Source organism: Tupaia chinensis, unplaced genomic scaffold (assembly GCF_000334495.1).
Source record: "Tupaia chinensis unplaced genomic scaffold, TupChi_1.0 Scaffold000511_1, whole genome shotgun sequence".
Classification (NCBI taxonomy): Eukaryota; Metazoa; Chordata; class Mammalia; order Scandentia; family Tupaiidae; genus Tupaia; species Tupaia belangeri.
The window spans coordinates 344,751-362,652 of NW_006160024.1; the positions used below are offsets into that span (position 1 = coordinate 344,751).

At 47.6% G+C, this 17,902-nt stretch overlaps 1 protein-coding gene across 1 annotated transcript in view; it reads left to right on the plus strand.

Moving 5' to 3' along the window:
* LOC102497990 (two pore calcium channel protein 1-like) overlaps positions 1-8,612 on the plus strand; it is a 52,404-nt gene extending 43,792 nt beyond the window's left edge. Inside the window, exons 15-19 of the mRNA XM_006156630.3 lie at positions 3,801-4,020; positions 4,197-4,287; positions 4,964-5,077; positions 5,995-6,119; positions 7,937-8,612. Of these exons, the coding sequence (XP_006156692.1) occupies positions 3,801-4,020; positions 4,197-4,287; positions 4,964-5,077; positions 5,995-6,119; positions 7,937-8,082 (696 nt within the window). The 3' untranslated portion in view covers positions 8,083-8,612. The remainder of the gene's footprint in view (positions 1-3,800; positions 4,021-4,196; positions 4,288-4,963; positions 5,078-5,994; positions 6,120-7,936) is intronic.
* Positions 8,613-17,902: the final 9,290 nt, after the last annotated feature.

The window sequence follows — 17,902 nt, forward strand, 5'->3', positions numbered from 1 at the left end:
AATAAATGGTAAGATATTTATTCTCTTTTTTAAAAAAGAATTATTTAATTTATTATTATTATTATTTTCTTAATTTACCAGAGAAAGACACACACACACACACACACACACAGGAGGGGGAAGGGAGAGAGAAAGAGAGAGAGAAAGGGAAAGTGAGAAGGTAAGCTGCCAGGTCCGAGACTCGAACTGCTGACGGCCATGTGGGAGTCCAGTGCCTTAACCACCACCTCCTGGCCCAAGATGTGCATTCTTAACAACTCTCAGTGAGCCTTAAGTTAAGGGAGAGAAAGAAAGAAAGCAGAATTAAATAAATAAGGTTTATTGGTTTCTAGTAGCCATTCCTATAAAATATCAAGTTTCTAGAAACAGGGCATACCCAAGTTAAGTGACGCCAGCTGTGGCAATAAACACCAGCCATCAGGCTAACCCAAGCATAGTTTCTTTATCACCCACAGTGCAGGTGTGTGTTTCTAGCTAGCATGTGGCTCTCCAGGATGCAAGCTCTTTCCAGGTTGAGGCTCTGTCCCAGGCCTCAGATCATTGTTCACCCTGCTTGTAGAGAAAGCCCTGTGCTCCCCATATTCCCAGGGGTGAGAACAAGGTCACACGGGGGTTGAAGTCTTCTGCTTAGGGGTGGTTCCACATTGTGAATAAGGTGGCCAGAATATAAGTACACTGTAACAGGGTACTTACTTTTCTTTTTATTACTCAGTTAGTACAGAAGAATGTAAGGTTGAATGTAAGTGATTCACCTCATCCTCCGCGTGCCTTTTCTTTGAGGTAATGCTTATTGAGAGGTTCTTGCACTCACAAGAATATTCTTAAACATTTCTATGCAAGCAACAAGCATATCATATACAGGCCTGTACTGGACAGTCAAAGGGGATAATGCATGCAGAATGCGATTGCACGACTTGATTCTAGGTAGTATCTTCATGTTCTGGGAGGAGGTACATGTGTCCGGGTAAGCTCTGCTGTGATGAAAAGGGTTCTACCGAGAGAAGACCCAGAACACACCTGACCAGCTTCTTTACTGACAGACCTTGGCTTTTTTGCCATGACAAAGGTGTGGTAAAGACCATTCTTGGGCATGAACACTCGTGTGCTGATGTGAGTGTTTCTCCTGGAAACATTTCTACAAATGGAACAGTAAGAGGAGTTTGGGTTTGAGACCAGCCGATGGCCTAATGGTTACGTCGCTGGACTCTCATGTAGTCAACCATAGTTTGAATCCCAAACCCAGCAACTTTAACTCCCCCTGGGCACGTGTGCATGCGTGCCCAAAATCCCAAGAGGAAAATGGAGGAGAAGGGATTGCAGTGTGGCCATAAAACCCTGGGGGATGATTTCTTGCTTTCTGTCTCTCTCTCTCTCTCTCCCTCTCCCTCTCTCTCTCTTTCTCTCTCTGTCTCTCTCTGGTGAGTGCACACGCCCTATAGCAAAAATCTCTCTTAAAAAAGAAAAAAAGCAAATGGGTTCAAAATCTGGATTGCCAGTGGTCGGAGATATGCTCCCATCTGTGTGTATCCCAAATGGCAGTGTGTGACATCTTTTCTCCCTGTCTCCCTCACGATGGGGGCTTAGTTCACATAGAACAAACTGGAGTTTGCTACGTTTTTACTTGTCCCAGGCTGAGTAGGCGAGGATGCAGCATTGCAGTTAACACGCATTTGTTCAGTTACTCATGAGACAGAGCATCTTTCCCATATTCTTTGGGAAATCGGCCCTTATGCTTATTTCTCAGCAAATAACCTATTCACATCCTTGGTCCATTCTTCTGTCAGTCTTATTTATTTATTTATTTTGGAGAGGTTTTCGCTATAGGGCGTGTGCACTCGCCAGAAAGACAGAGGGAGACAGAGAGACAGAAAGCGAGAAATCACCCCCCAGGGGAATGGCCATGCCGCAATCCCTTCTCCTCCATTCTCCTCTCGGGATCTTGGGCACACATGCACACATGCCTGGCATGAGTTTAAGCTACCAGATCCGGGACTCGAACCGCAGTCAACTACATGGGAGTTCAGTGACATAGCCATTATGCTAACTGCTGGTCCCTGTCAGTTTTATTTTTGATATGATTTGTAGGAGTCTTTGGCCTATGGTGGAAATAGGCCCTTAGTAGGCAGTATATGGGGCAATTATTTTTCCTTAGCAGTCATTTATGTTAGACATAAAAACTGTTTTTTTTTTCCCTTCTTTTTTTTTTGGAGAGGTTTTTTCGCTATAGGGCGCATGTGCTCGCCAGACAGACAGAGAGAGACATAGAGACAGAAATTGAGAAATCACCCCCCAGGGTGGATGGCCACGCCGCAATCCCTTCTCCTCCATTCTCCTCTCGGGATCTTGGGCACGCACGCACACGCACCCGGCGTGAGTTTAAGCCACCGGGTCCGGGATGTGAACCGCAGTCGACTATGTGGGAGTCCAGCGACATAGCCATTATGCTAACTGCTGGTCCCAAGACTTTTAAAAAGCAATTGCCAGAGGGCATGAGTGCTCACCAGAGGGAGACAGAGAAAGAAGGAGAGAGAGAAAGCACCCTGTAATGGGCATGGTCATGAAGCAGTCCCTTCTCCTCTATGCCTCCATCCCATCAAGATTTAGGGTGCACACACACACACACACACACACACACACACAGTGTGTTTTTGAAGCTTCCAGGGACAGGATTTGAACCATGGTCAATCATGTGGGATCCAGCTTCCTTAACCACTAGGCCATTGGGCCGACCTGCGACTTTTGTCTTTTTTTATTTTTGGTCATATAAAAGTTTAAATTTACTATATAGTCATAGTTGCCAATCTTTCTTATAATTTTTAAAATTATTTATTTATTTATTTAATTTGACTAGAGCAGGACACAGAGAGAGAGAGAGAGAAAGTGAGAAAGCAAACCACCAGGTCTGGGACTCAAACTGTGGTTGGCCATATGGGAGTGTCCAGCACATTAACCACCACACCACCTTCTGGTCCCCTTGTCAATCTTTTTAAAAATAATTTTTAAGTTTTAGGTCATTTTTAGTAAGAACTTCTTCTCCTAAATTTTTTCCACTACTGTCTTCATAGTTACACATATATTTTTAGAGAGATTTTTGCTGTAGGGCATGTGCTCTTGCCAGAGAGATAGAGTAAGACAGACAGACAGAAAGCAAGAAATTACCCCCCCCCCCAGGGGCCCTAGCCATGCTGCAATCACTTCTTCTCTATTCTCCTCTCAGGATTTTGGGCACAAACACACACACACACATGTGCCTGGCATGAGTTTTAAGCTGCCATTATACCACCTGCTGGTCCCATAGTTTTATTTTTTAAACTTAACCCTTTGGCTCCTTTAAATTTTATTTTGGTATAAAGAACAATGTGAAGATCCCGTTTTATGAGGCCAGCCAGTTGCATGGTGCTTCAGGCAGCTGGATTGCATATGGCTGGTTGCACAGTTCAAGCCCCAGACCTAGCAACTTGGAAAACATGCGGGGCTCTGTGCATGCTTGCCCAAAACCCCAAGAGGAAAATGGAGGAAAAGGGATTGTGGTGTGGCCATGCATGGGGGAGGGGGAACTTTCCCTATCTCTGTCCTTCTCTAGCAAGCTCACACCCCCAAGATCCCATTTTACCATATTTTAAAGAAGATAAAGTCTTATTTCCTGACTATGTAACTCACCAACTTGTGAATGAAGCTCAGGAGGAAGCTGAGATGTGGCAGGCCAGTGTCTGCATTCACCCTGGTTCTTCTGCACTGCCCTTGGCCCTGCAGTTCTGCAGCTTTGGGCGCCCTCTGATGACCTGGGCCTTGCCTCCTAGGTGGTCTACTACGTCTTTGCTATCATTGGGATGGAACTGTTCCACGGCAAAGTCCAGTTCTTTGATCCGGACTCCACCGCTCCCGAAGCGCTGGTGTGTGGGAACCCAGCCTTGCGGGACTCGGCGTTCGCCCGAGACAGGTACTGCAAGAACAACTTCAACGACCTCGCGGCCGCCTTCGTGGTGCTCATGGAGCTCACGGTGGTTAACCAGTGGCACAATATCCTTTCTGGGGAGGCGGGGGAGTCACAGGGAGAAGGGACACGCTCGGGTGTGGTGGAGGTGCTGAAAGTAACCTCCAGGGAGTGGGCGGGGGCCGGGGAGGATTCCGTCCTAGCACCTCCCGGCCCGGGGCACCTGACAATGTCCCAAAGGTCTGCTTCCTCAGCTTCCCACTCCTTGCTGGTGGCTTTGCCCTCGTGACTCACCAGGCGGCCAAGCTGTACTTCATCTTGTTCCACGTCGTGGTCGTCATCCTCATTGTTAAGTGAGTGTGCTCCTGCCACTGGGACATTTTGGATCTCCTTTTCGAAACGTCTGACTGCTGTCACCGCCCTTCTCCCTTGTCCACCCACGTGTAGGTTAGGTAGGTCTTGTCTGCCCTAGGAGATACGAGCCACAGGATGAAAGGGGTGATCTGTCTGTCCATCCTTCCCCGTGTGTGGGGTGGGGAGAGAGAACGAAACAATCTCTACTCGGGAATATCAGCAAACCTGAGAGGAGAGTCAGGTCTTTCTTTTTCTAGCTCGACCATCCACAGGGAGGGGGACCTTTAAGCCGTCACCCTGGAAAACCTCCTTGGACTAACCTTCCTGAGTTGGCTCTCAGCGCCTTTGTTCAGAGGACCCAGGCTATGCCTGCACCTGGGTATTCATGGAGAGTTACCACCTGACAGTGATCTGGCCTAAGCTTAAACTTCTCCTTAAACTTAAGTGTATTTTCTTCTTAGTAGTCACTGTTTCAACAGGATGTAGAGGAAAGATAATTTTGCAAATGAATGAAAGTCGTGTCCCATGCTGTCATTTCCCCTTCCTGGTTGTACTTTCTGGGAGACAACAGGCTGCCTCTTCATCTGGGCTCAGACGCTCTTTGGAGCCAGGAGTCCTCGTCACCGGGGCCACGCCAGCTCAGTCTAACACCTTGCGCCACTTACACTCTCCCAGTATCTTCATAGCGTTCATCTTGGAGGCTTTCTTTGTGGCATATTCATTAGAAAAAAGTGAAGTAGAAACTGCCATTGAGAAGAAGATTCAAGAGCTCGGAGTAGGAGTCCAAGAGTGAGTAGCCCGGTCCCCTGCATGACCCTCAGACCCAGACCTGGGCCGCACACACAAGATCCCTACTGCATTCAGTTTCCCGCACCCTGTGGCGCACAGCCTGGTCCTGTGTGCCCGTTATCAGGGGCCTCTCTAGACAAGTGGCTGGGCAGTGACCACTGGGACATCTCGGGGAGGCCACTTGAGGGACTCACCCAAGGGGCCTGACCACATTCGTGTTGTCTCTTTGACTCTTTGAACGTGTCAGTCTTTGATAAGAGGCAGAGAAAGACTCTTTCAAAGAAAAATGATGTTTATTCAGGAACAGGCAATGCCGAGCGTTCCCACTCACCAGCTGGGTTCCCACACACCAGCGCTTCGGGAGCGGTGGAATCCAGGTCAAAGAACTGGACTTTGCCGTGGAACAATTCCATTCCAATGATAGCAAAGGCGTAGTAGACCACCTAGGAGGCAAGGCCCAGGTCATCAGAGGGCGCCCAAAGCTGCAGAACTGCAGGGCCAAGGGCCGTGCGAAGAACTGGGGTGAATGCAGTGTATTACGCTTACCATAATACACTATAACCAGATCAGCGAGTTAAGAGGAGACAGGGTTTTGAAAAGAAAAATGAGGGAGGATTACATCAATTGTTTTGGGACAATTATCTTTGGCTGCCAGGATCAATGATAAGGGTGGCACCAGCCGTAGGTTGGACAGCCAGCTCTGGGCAGATGTCTTTGCAGAAGTACTTTCCGTGTCAGGTTGCCATGGTCTCTGTGCAAGGCTGTGGTTCTGGCAGAGTCCCAGTGAGGGCTCTGGTTATCAGGCATGCTTGCATGAGACCCGCTTTCCCCATGGCCTTCCCCAGCTTGGTGTAGTCAGGGTTTAACACAACTGGACACAAACGACTTTTATTTTGACTCTGACAACTTTCGCAAAGGGAAGAAGTGCAAGACGGGAAGCTCAATGATAACATGGATGCCAAGGCCGGTGGCTTCAGCGGACACGATGAAGACAACAAACGGAAGACCTTGAAAGGCCTGTACTTCAGAATTGCATCAAAAAGTAAGTTTCAGCCCAAAGCAAAACTAGAACGGATCTTCCTCCAATCCATTCCTCTCAGGCAACCAGTGACATGTTCCCAGAAGGTAGAGCTGGCTTTCAGTGGCTTCCCATTGCTCCAGGTCCCTCCCCATGGCCCGCGCTTCCTGTTGTCTGATTTCTCTCAGACTCACAGACTCTCCTCCTTCCTGCCACGCTTGCCACTCTCATCCCACTGGCCTTGCTACTCCTCGGCTCCCTGCTCCATCCTGCCACAGGGCCTTTGCAGGTGCTGCTTTCTCCCTCTTTCTTACCTCCTCATTTTGGGGCGTTAAGGCCCTCATTCTTTGGGTCTCTGATCAGGCAGCCCCTCCTCAGGGAAGACCCCTGAACTTCCCAGGAAGGTCCAGTGCTCTCGTGTGACTTCCAGCAATGACTCTCCTCCTCTCAGCCCATGTCAGCAGCACACTCACCAGTAAGGGACCGTTTGGTCACTACCTGCCTTGCAGACAAGCTCCCTGTGTGCAGGGCTGTCATGCCATGTCCCATGCCTGGGACACAGGGGGCTTTGCCAATGATTTCTTCAATTACTTCATTAATTCTCTACGAATTAGCAATGGCCAAGTGATCCCGAGCCAGTGTGACTCTCAGTACAGGGTCTGACTGAAGCACTCTACGATGAGCTCAGTTGAGGGCCGCAGCAGACTGCAGGGGTGTGGGCTGAGCCTGCAGCCCCTGAGAGGTGCCAGCCCCCTCGTCCTTCAGCAAGGACAGGCTCCTCGGTCCTTCCCTGAGAAGGACTTTCAATGGCTGAGGAACCCTGTGGAGGGTCAGCACCAGGGTGAAGGAACGATTCTCTCCTCACTTTCGCATCTTTCTTTTCAAAGCATGTTTAGCGACCGTGCCCAGAGCCTTGTCTTCAGCTCAGGGGCCGTTTGTCAGGGGTGGCCCAGGCCGAGGCTTCCCCAAACCCAACAATGTGCAGCTGTTATGTGGTTCATTCTTTGTTTTAAATTTGCTATAGGGCATTTGCATTCTCCAGAGAGAGACAGAGGGGGAGAGAGGGAAAGTGAGAAATCACCCCCAGACTGGATGGCAACACTGCCATCCCTTCTCCTCTATCCTCCTCTTGGAATTTTGAGCACACATGGACACATGTGTGGCATGTTTTTCAAGCTGCTGGTTCTGGGACTCAAACTGTGCAATCAGCCATGTGGGATCCAGTTGCCTTGACCACCATGCCACCTAGGTAGCCCTCTTTTTGTTCTTTTATAAAGTTTTACATTTCTTCCATGAGAGGGACCAGCAGGTGGCAATAATGTCTATGTCACTGGACTCCCATGTAGTTGACTGCAGTTAGAGTCCCGGACCCACTGGCTTATACTCATGCCAGACACGTGTGTGTGCGTGCCCAAGATCCTGAGAGGAGAATGGAGGAGAAGGGATTGAGGTGTGGCCATCCCCCCTGGGGGGTGATTTCTCACCTTCCGTCTCAATGTCTCGCTCTGTCTTTCTTGCGAGCGTATGCGCCCTATAGCAAAAACCTCTCAAAAAACAAAACAAAACAAACAAATAAACAAAATTTCTTCCATGAGAAAAAGGGAGAGAGAGAAAAGAGGAAAGAGAAAGAGGGAGAGAGACATACCCCAACACGGTCTTGATGCCACGATCTGTCCCCAGCTTCACCAGCCCTGGATCATAGGCACACACATGCCTGGCATGTTCAGGGCGGTCTCTGGGCACAAGCCTGGAACCTTCCCACGTGGGTCATCCTCTCAGAGGGCCATGTTCTACCATGCCACCATCGGCCTCCCCACATGCCTCTTTCTTCTTCCTTCTAGAGTACAAGACCGTGGACACCTTGCTGCAGCTAATGTTCGAGTCTGAAATCGCTCCAGAGGATGAAGGCCCTTCCTTGGATGAGATTCTCAACTTCTCCCCCAGTGACATATATCCCAAGAATCCCAATTTTGAAAACAGTGCGTGATCCTGGACTTGCAAGGACCCACAACTGGAAATTATGATAAGCTGTCCCCACATTTTGCTATCTGGAGATGCTTTTTCCGGCCCAGGCCCTTTCTGTGTTCTGATAAGCCTGTGACTCAGCCTCGCCTGTCCCGCGTGCTCTGTGGGATGGCACAGAAGGGCTGCCTTGGTGTGCCCCGCCTGGGGTCGTTCTTGGGTCTGGTTGTGCAAAGGAGAGAAATATTGATGACGAGGTCATGAGGGGTACTTGCCATACACATGTATGTGCGGGTGTGAAGTCTTCAGTGGGTACAAAACAGCAGTTCATTTATTTTGATGCAGTACTTTGCTGTTCTGTTGACCTATGCTACACGGTTACGAATGAATTATAAATATTTAAATATGGTAAAAGAGCATAATCTAGTACAGCAGCTATTAAACGCAGTGCTTATTCAAATGAAGAAAATGTGATTGTGAGAATATAATTGTTGCAATTGCTTCTTTTTGTGAGGGGGTATACTCTCCTTAAAGCGTCTTTAATTGAGGCATCTACTTGACAGACATGGAGCAGGGGCTACTGCTAAGGTTTTCACTACCTTACAGTTGCTAATGCAAGAAAAAGGCGTCTCTGCACTTTTTTTTTTCTTTCTTTTCTTTTTTTTTTTTTTTTTAGAAGTTTTTGCCATAAGGCTCTTGCGCTAGTTGGAAGGCAAGAGAGACAGTGAGAGGGAAAGTGAGAAATTGCCCCCCAGGAGGATGGCCATAACACAGTCCCTTCATTCTCCTCCTGGGATGTTGGGTACTCATGGACACATGCGTGGCATGGTGTGTGGCGTGATTTTAAAGCATCCAGGTCCGGGATTCGAACCACAGTCGGCCAGAAGGGAGTCTGGCGATGTAACCACTACACTATCTGCTGGCCCCGGCCCTCTGCACTGTCTGCTTGTGGGAGCCGAGATAGAGGAATACAGGCAACATATGGAGAGAATTCTGCAACTAGAATAACCTTGTAAGTAGTTTGCTCCATTAAAGAACCTAAATTTTGAGGGGCTAAAAAGCTTTAGTTGAATTATAATTTTAGTAAGATTTTGAGTAAGTTGCCTTCTGAGGCCGTTTTCCCCAGCCGGAAATCTCCCAAGGCAGCTTCTTCTGGGAACTTAAAAGAGATTTGTTTTATTCTTTTGTTTATTTATATATTTATTTTTTGAGAGTTTTTGTTTGTTTGTTTGTTTGTTTTTGCTATAAGGCATGTGGGCTGACTGGAGAGACGGAGAGAGACAGAGAGATAGAAAGCAAGAAATCACCCTTTGGGGGAGGATGGCCACTCTGCAATCCCTTTCCCATTCTCCTCTAGCACATGCGCCCAGTTTTTCATCCAAAATACATTGTCTGTTGGCTCAATCAAGTACATCAACTTATGTGTTATCAAGAAACAATTTTCCATTTCTTTTTTTTTTTCCATCCATAATACACTGTATATTGTCTCAATCATCAAGTACATCAACATATGTGTTATCAACAAACAATTTTTCCATTTCTTTTTTTTTTTCCATCCAGAGTACACTGTATATTGTCTCTATCAAGCATATCAACAAACATGTTATTATTAGCAAGTGATCTTCCATTTCTTGTTTTCTGTATGTTTTGCTTTTTTCCCCCTATCCTTGGTTCCCTCTCTCTTACCCTCTGCCACCTCCTGTTCTCCTCCCACACTTTCTCTGTTATCTATGTTTGCTTTCTATACCATTTTCCCCCCACATTTTATTGAATCACCAAAGGCCCTCATCAATCCAAATACCCTCCTAGCAAACACATGTGACACATTTCCATGAGCACAAGTCTAACTTTACGCATCCTATCAAGTAGCACCTAACTGGGGCTACATATCCTACTGCAGTCATTGAATAGATATATTTTGTTTTCCTGAAACTCTTTTTTGTAACTCAATTTACATTCCTTCTCTAGGCATCATCACAGCACACAAAATGCGATCTCCCATCCAGTACACACTGCATAGTGACTCAATCATGCACATTACAAAAAATATAAATTTCCACTTCTAGTTGCTAGAATTAATTCCACCCCTCTTTCTGACCCTCTGTCCCTTCCCACCCTCCTCTCACACCACCTCTAGTGTCCAAAATTGTCCTCCATTCCCTTCCCACCCACATTGCATTGATCACACAATTTCCTACATAACCTGACTACTTTCAAAGGTGAGTTCCCTCGTTACTACTAAGAAAACCAGTTTTAACTTAAATCAAAGAACCGCCAAGGAACTTTGCTTAAAGCCCGGAAACAGGTTAGGATTCTGTTCAAATGGTAGGTGCATGAACCTATCAGTCTCATATACTTTTATCTTCTGTTCTGGTTCAATTTTCCTGATTAAATTCTGGGATATAGTATTCAACTCCAGACTTGTCCCTATGATTAAGTTAGCTACTTTCTCAGTTTTTGGACTCTTATTTCCATGTATCTGCGTTTAGTTTTCCTGATACAGCACATCCTTGAGAACTTCTTGGAGGTCTGGTCTGGTGCTGGTAAATTCTTTCAGGTTTTGTTTATCTGAGAATGTTCTTGTCTTTTCTTCCCACCTGAAAGATAATCTTGCCGGATACAGTATTCTTGGCTGAAACTGCTTCTCTCTTAACACTTGGAATATATTTTCCCATTCTCTCCTCGCTTTTATTGTTTCTGATGAGAGATCTGCTGTTAGCCTGATGGGATGTCCTTTGTAGGTAACTTGATGTTTTTCTCTTGCTAATCTTAGTATCTTGTCTTTGTCTGCAGTTTTGGTCAACCTGGCTATAATGTGTCTTGGAGAAGATCTTCTAGGGTTGATTCTATTTGGGGTCCGTTGTATTTCCTGGGACTGGATCTTTGAATGCCTCTCTAGGTTTGGAAAGTTTTCTTGCAGGATTTCCTGGAATAGATTATCAATGCCCTTATGGGTTTCCTCACCTTCTGGAATGCCAATTATCCGGATATTTGGACGTTTGATGGTATCCAGTACTTCTCGCATATTATTCTCAAATTTTTGTGCCATTTTCTCAGCCTTCATGGTGGATTTTTCTAGGCCAGCCATTTTCTCCTCTACATCTGAGATTCTATTTTCTGAATGATCTAGTCTGCTTTTAATGCTTTCCAGGGAGATTTTGACTTCTTGTATTATAGACTTCATCTCTAGCAGTTCGGTTTGAGTCTTTTGTAAAGTGTGTAATTCCACTTTTAGATCTTGCAGGAATTTCCTCATCTCTTGGAACTCGTCAATCTCTTTCTCCTTTCTCTTTAGTAGTTCATTATCTCTCTTCTCTTCCATCTCTGTTAGCTTAGACATTATGAATGATCTGAATTCCTGCAGGGAGAGACAGGAACTGAGAGACCGAGAGAGAAGGCTGGGGGCGCAGAGGGGGGCTCCCTACCGCTAGCTCTTTTGTTGGAGGCTGAATTATTAGTAGAAAGTCTTCATTCCCTTAAAAATCTAGTTCACAGTAGCCATGTGGAACCTTATCCTGAAGGCCCGTGGCTTCTTCTGCCGCTAGCTCTTTTGTTGGAGGCTGAATTATTAGTAGAAAGTCTTCATTCCCTTAAAAATCTAGTTCACAGTAGCCATGTGGAACCTTATCCTGAAGGCCCGTGGCTTCTTCTGCCCCCAGCTCTTTTGTTGGAGGCTGAATTATTAGTAGAAAGTCTTCATTCCCTTAAAAATCTAGTTCACAGTAGCCATGTGGAACCTTATCCTGAAGGCCCGTGGCTTCTTCTGCCGCTAGCTCTTTTGTTGGAGGCTGAATTATTAGTAGAAAGTCTTCATTCCCTTAAAAATCTAGTTCACAGTAGCCATGTGGAACCTTATCCTGAAGGCCCGTGGCTTCTTCTCCGCCCAGTGTGTTTTAAGCTGCCGGGTCCGGGACTCAAACCATGGTCGACTATGTGGGAGTCTAGCAATGTAACCGCTACATCATCTGCTGGTCCCTTATTTTAAATTATGGTAAAATACACATGACATGAAATTTACCATCGCGGTCTGGCCTGTGGTGCAATGGTTAAGGGAGCCGATCACATGTAGCTGACCACAGTTTGAGTCCTGGCCCTGGCAGCTTAAAATACACAGAGGCCATATGTGTGTGCCCCAAATCCTGACAGATGAAGGAATGGAGGAAAAAGGATTGTGGTGTGACTACACCCTATTGGGGTGTACTCGCTCTCTCTGTCTCCATGAGCACACACAGCCTCTGATAATGAAAGAAAAATGTTTTCTGTTTTTCCTATAGGGTGTGTGTACTCTCTGGAAAGAGAGAGAGAGAGAGAGAAGGAGAATTCTCCCTCCAAAGCCTGGGTGTGTGTGTGTGGGGGGGGGGGGAGATGGCCATGCCGCAGTCCCTTCTCCTCCATTCTCCTCTCAGGATTCAGGCACACACGCACATGCACCCAGTGTGATGTTCAAGTTGCCAGGTCTGGAACTTGAACCAGGCAAATGGGATCCAGCACCTTAACCTCCATTCCATTGCTGGTCTGAAAGAATTTCGTGTTAATTTGCCATCTTGACGTTTTCTAAGTGCAGAGGGTGTGGTGTTATGTACACGCACATGTTGCGCAGCCGTCACCACCCTCTGTCTCCAGGACTTTCCATCCTGGGAGACAAACTCTGTACCATCAGGCGCCAGCTCCCATCTCCCTCCTCCCCAGCCGTGGCAGGCAGCCTTCTATTCCTCATCGTGGCTGCCCACTCTCAGGGGCGACTGCATTTGCAAAGCGTGGTCCTCTCCAGAGCAAACTCACAGTCTTCTGTGCTCTGTCCTGGCCCTACCTTGGGGAAGGTGAATTGCTGGGAGCCAGTGCCCTGCCCTGCCCTGCGGCCTTGGAGTACAGAGAGATTGCGTTGTGCATCCTGTCATGTGTCACATGGCAAGGGCAACTGAAAATAGCTTGGGAGGGACTTATTTTACTTGGTTCCAAGGATGACCTCTGGGCCACCTGGTGCAGGAGCAAAGCCTAGGGCTTTTGGGTGCAGTCCCTGGGGCCAGACTGTCCGGTTTCACATCCAGTTCTCCACTTGCTGGGTTACGGAACCCCCGTGTCCCATTTCCTCATTTGCAGCTGAAGACAAACAGGAGCTCCCTTCTACGACTACGGGGCCTGCAGGACGACGAGAGGGGTGTGGAGGCCACGTGCAGACGTAGCGTGGCCTGGGTGCCGGCAGCCAGTGTACCTAGCTATAGCCAAGTCAGCTCTGATGCAGGCCCTGTTCCTGGCCAAAAACCACACCAGGCATTTGGCAATGCTGCAGAATCCCATCTCTACCAGGAGCGTCAGGTGCCAGGACCTTGCCAATCCATCTGATGAGTCCTCCATCTCCCTAGATCTTGTTATTTCTTATGTGTACTTAATTTTTTTTTTTTTAAGATTTTTTTTCGCCATAGGGTGCATGAACTTGCTGGAGAGAGACAGTGAGAGAGAGAGAAATCACTCCCCCCTCAAGCAGGGGGTAACCCTTATGCAATCCCTTCTTCTCCATTCTTTTCTTAGTATTTGGGTGGACACACACACACACACACACACACACACACGCCAGGCATGATTTTCAAGTCACTGGGTCCCAGACTCATACCACATGTTAGCTATGTGGGAGCCCAGCACCTTAACCACTATGCTACCTGCTGGCCCTGTCATTTAATGTTAAACATTCAATATATAGGGCATTCTTCTAAAATTTGTAAATAGTTCTTTTAAAGATTTAAAAAAAATAAATTTAAAGAATTCAATCCAGGGATCAGCAGATGACATAATGGTTGCGTCACTAGATTCCATGGCCAACCATGGTTAGAATCCTGGACCCAGTAGCTTGAAACTCACACAGGACGTGTGTGCGTGCCCAAGATCCAGAGAAGACCATGGAGGAGAAGGGATTGTGGTGTGGCCATCCCCCCGGGGGTGATTTCTCGCTTTCTGTCTCTCTCTGTCTCTGTGTCTCTAGTGAGTGTATGGGCCCTATAGAAGAAATCTCCCTTAAAAAAAAAAAAAAAGAATTCAATCCCGAAATTATGTACACACTCACAAGTTGCTCTTTATCTTTGTTCTTCCTTCTCCCTCCCCTTCTTTCATCTCCCACTCAGTCCAATACCCTCATCCCAGTGGTAACTGCTGATTTGTTCTTTATCTTGCTGGAGCTACGTGTGTCCATCCAGTCATATATCTCATATGTGTTAAGATGATATCATGTATTAATTATGATATAAAGAGGGGCCAGCAAGTGACATGGTGGTTAAGGGCGCTGGACTTGCCCATGGCCAACTGTGGTTCGACAGCAGTTAGCGTAATGGCTATGTTGCTGGACTCCCACGTAGTCAACCGCGGTTCATGTCCTGTACCCGATGGCTTAAAATTCATGCCGGGTGCGTGTGTGTGCGTGCCCAAGATCCCGAGAGGAGAATGGAGGAGAAAGGATTGCGGCGTGGCCATCCCCTCTGGGGGGTGATTTCTCGCTTTCTGTCTCCCTGTCTCTCTCTCTCTGGCGAGCACACGCGCCCTATAGTGAAAAACTTCTCAAAAAAAAAAAAGTAACTGTGGTTCGAGTCCTGGGCCTGGTGGCTTTCCCTCTCTCTCTCACTCTGTCCCTCTCTAGTCAAATTAAAATAAATAAATAAAGTTAAATAAAATAACTCTTTAAAAATTATGATATAAAGATATAATTAATGATGTAATATATATTGGTTGTTGGAAAAGTCATGACATATTTTTTTCTGTGCAAGAATGCTTCATGACTTTTCTGACAACCCAATAATATGTGACACAATATATACCATCATATATTAATATACTATAAAATTACATTTTTTTTCCAAAGTGGGATATCATGACATAGTTCATAAATATTTTCATGTACATTGTTCAACAGTCTGCTTTTTGTTATTGCTAGAGGGTGCATGTGAGAGAAAGCACCACCCAAAAGGGTGTGGTCACCCCATAATCCCTTCTCCTCTATTTACTCATCCTGTCAGGGTTTGGGGCCCACACACGCATTGCCGTGTTTTCTTCCAAGCCACCGGTGTGGGATTTGAACCTCTGTCATGGGATCTAGCTCTCTAAGGACAGCTCAACAGGGTCAGCCTGACAATTTGCTTTTTTCACGTGTCAGGAATTGTTTCGTGTTGTTGCACACACGCGTGCACACGTGGTGCCTGGTATTCCCTTCCTGTGGCGTTTCAGGATCTATTTAGGACTCACTGACGTCAGTGGCAGTGGCACAGGTGGCAGGTGCTGCTGCGATACTGGAGCCATGTGGAAGGCCTCGGGTGTGGTCCCCAGGTCTACCTGAACATGCCGGGTGTACCTGCAGGGGTGCTCATGGTCCTGGCAGGACAGAGGGGCGGAGCACACCCATTGAGGGATGGAAAGACCCTATTGGGAATCCATCTCTGGGACCAGCAGATGGCGCAATGGTTATGTCACCGGACTCCTACATAGTCGACCGCAGTTTGAGTCCTGGACTGGGCGGCTTAAAACACACAGGGCACTTGCGTATACATGCCCAGAATCCCAAGAAAATCGAGGAGAAGGGATTGCAGCAAGGTCATCCTCCCTGGGGCATAGTTTCTTGCTTTTTGTCTCTGTTTCTCTGGTGAGTGCATGTGCCCTGTAGCAAAAATCTCTCTTCAAAAAAAAAAAAAAAGGAATCCATCTTTTTCTCTCATGGGGAAAAAAAAAGCATTGGGGCCAGCAGGTGTGGTGGTGAAGGCTCTGGATCCCACACGGCCAAATGTGCTATTGGAGTCTTGGACCTGGTGGCTTGAAAATCGTGCCAGGTTGGGGCTAGCAGGAGGCATGTTGGTTAAGGTGCTAGACTCCCACATGATTGGCCATGGTTCAAGTCCCAGGCCTGGTGGCTTATTTCCTCACTTTCCCTCTCTCTCTGGTGGCATATAACAAGTTTAAAATAATAATAATAATAAAGAGGGATGGCCACACTGCAATCCCTTCTCCATTTTTGTCTTGTCCACATACCCAGCATGATTCTCAAGCCTCCAGGTCCAGGACTCAAACCACAGTCAGCCACATTGGAGTCTAACACCTTATCTACCATACTACCTGCTGGACCCAAGAAATGGCTGTTTACAGAGGAAGATAAGACTTCGAAATAAGGGTGCTGTTTTGTCAAAATAGAAGTTATGTGCCCCTTTGAAATGCACCTGTGGGTGCCTGCAGTCTAGGGTGGGGCAGACACTAGACCTCGGCTTCCAGCGCCTGTTGATTCCCCACCCCACTGCCAGCTCATTTGCTATTGGGTTGGCGGCATTTTTTCCAAATATGTCATGACTTTTCTGATAACCAACTCTTTCTGGATCTTCACCTTGCACCAGACTCAAAACATCCTCCACAGTGTTCGCACCAACCTGACAGCACCAGTGTCTCAGTCCTGCCGTCGCCCATCTGGCCCATGGTCTATGCCAAGTGCTCCGCTTTAGTAAAACTTCACAGCTGGGGTTCCTAGCAGCAGCTGCCCCAGGGTGGACCAGGTTACTCAGCACTTCAGCCAAGGAGTTCTCCTTTTGTCCGTATTGCCTCATACGTACTAGAGCCAACATCTTCATTAGTCGTAAATTAGTTATCTGGTTACACACACACACACACACACACACACACACACACAGAGTTTATCTGCACAAGGGAAAAAGCTCAGCATTCAGAGAGCACCTGAACTGGAGGCAACAGAAGTCTGCGTTGGGAGGATGAAGAAACCCAGTTCACTTCTCTGGCGAGGCTGAAGCTGCCCAAGGACAGGGCTAGACCTTAAGCTCCACCTCTAAGTTTTTGTTTTGTTTGGAGAGGTTTTTGCTATAGGGTGCATGGACTTGCCAGAAAGACAGAGAGAGACAGAGAGAGACAGAAAACAAGAAGTCACTCCCCAGGAGGGATAGCCATGCCACAATCCCTTCTCCTCCATTCTCCTCTCGGGATCTTGGGCACACAGGCATATGCACCCAACATGAGTGTAAGCCACTGGGTCTGGGACTCAAACCACAGTCGACTACGTGGGAATCCAGTGATATAGCCATTGCGCCATCTGCTGGTCCCCCAAGTTCTAAGTAAGAATAAATCTGTTACTCTGGAGATTCACAAACTAACCCCTGGATTGCATCCGACATCTCAGGCAGTGGTTCTAAAATGTGTTTTCCCCAAAGACAGACCCCATGGAAAAGCACAAGTGTGGCCAAGCCTGTCGTAAATGAGAGCTCCCCGGTTGCCAGGCCTTGGACACACTCACACACACACGCCTCCCGCGTTTCTCTGCCACTGATTCTAGTGGCCATCCTCTGTCCTCTTTCCTGGTTTCAGTCCAGTCTACCTGTCCCACTGGTTCCATTCCAGAGTGCTTCAGACATGCTTTTCTGGACTGGTGAGGACAGGAGGCCAAGCCACCGTGACAGAGAACCCACATTCAGCTGTTTGGAGAATGCAGGAGGGATGCCTTTCTCCTGCTCTCTGGGCATGAGCGATGGGAGCAGGCACCCAGCTGCCATCCCCAGCGGAGGCTTCCGTGATGTTCTGACTGTTGCCCCTTCCAGATCAGCAAGATGGGAAGGCAGATGGGGACACAGTTTGGGGGCAAGACCTGGGAAGAACAGACCTCGGTCAGCCTCACAGCCCCGGGGCCAGATGCAGCCACATTGCCCCAGTCTTTGCCAGAGACACTGGAAAAGTAAGTGCTTTGCTGGGAGTCCATGTGCCCAAAACGGGGAGAATGGCTTACTGAAAGGGGACACCATCTAGACTGGGCGAGATGGCTGGGGCAGTGAGGCCCCCTGGTGGCCATGGGGCGGCTGCAAGTCAGAGACGGGCCCCAT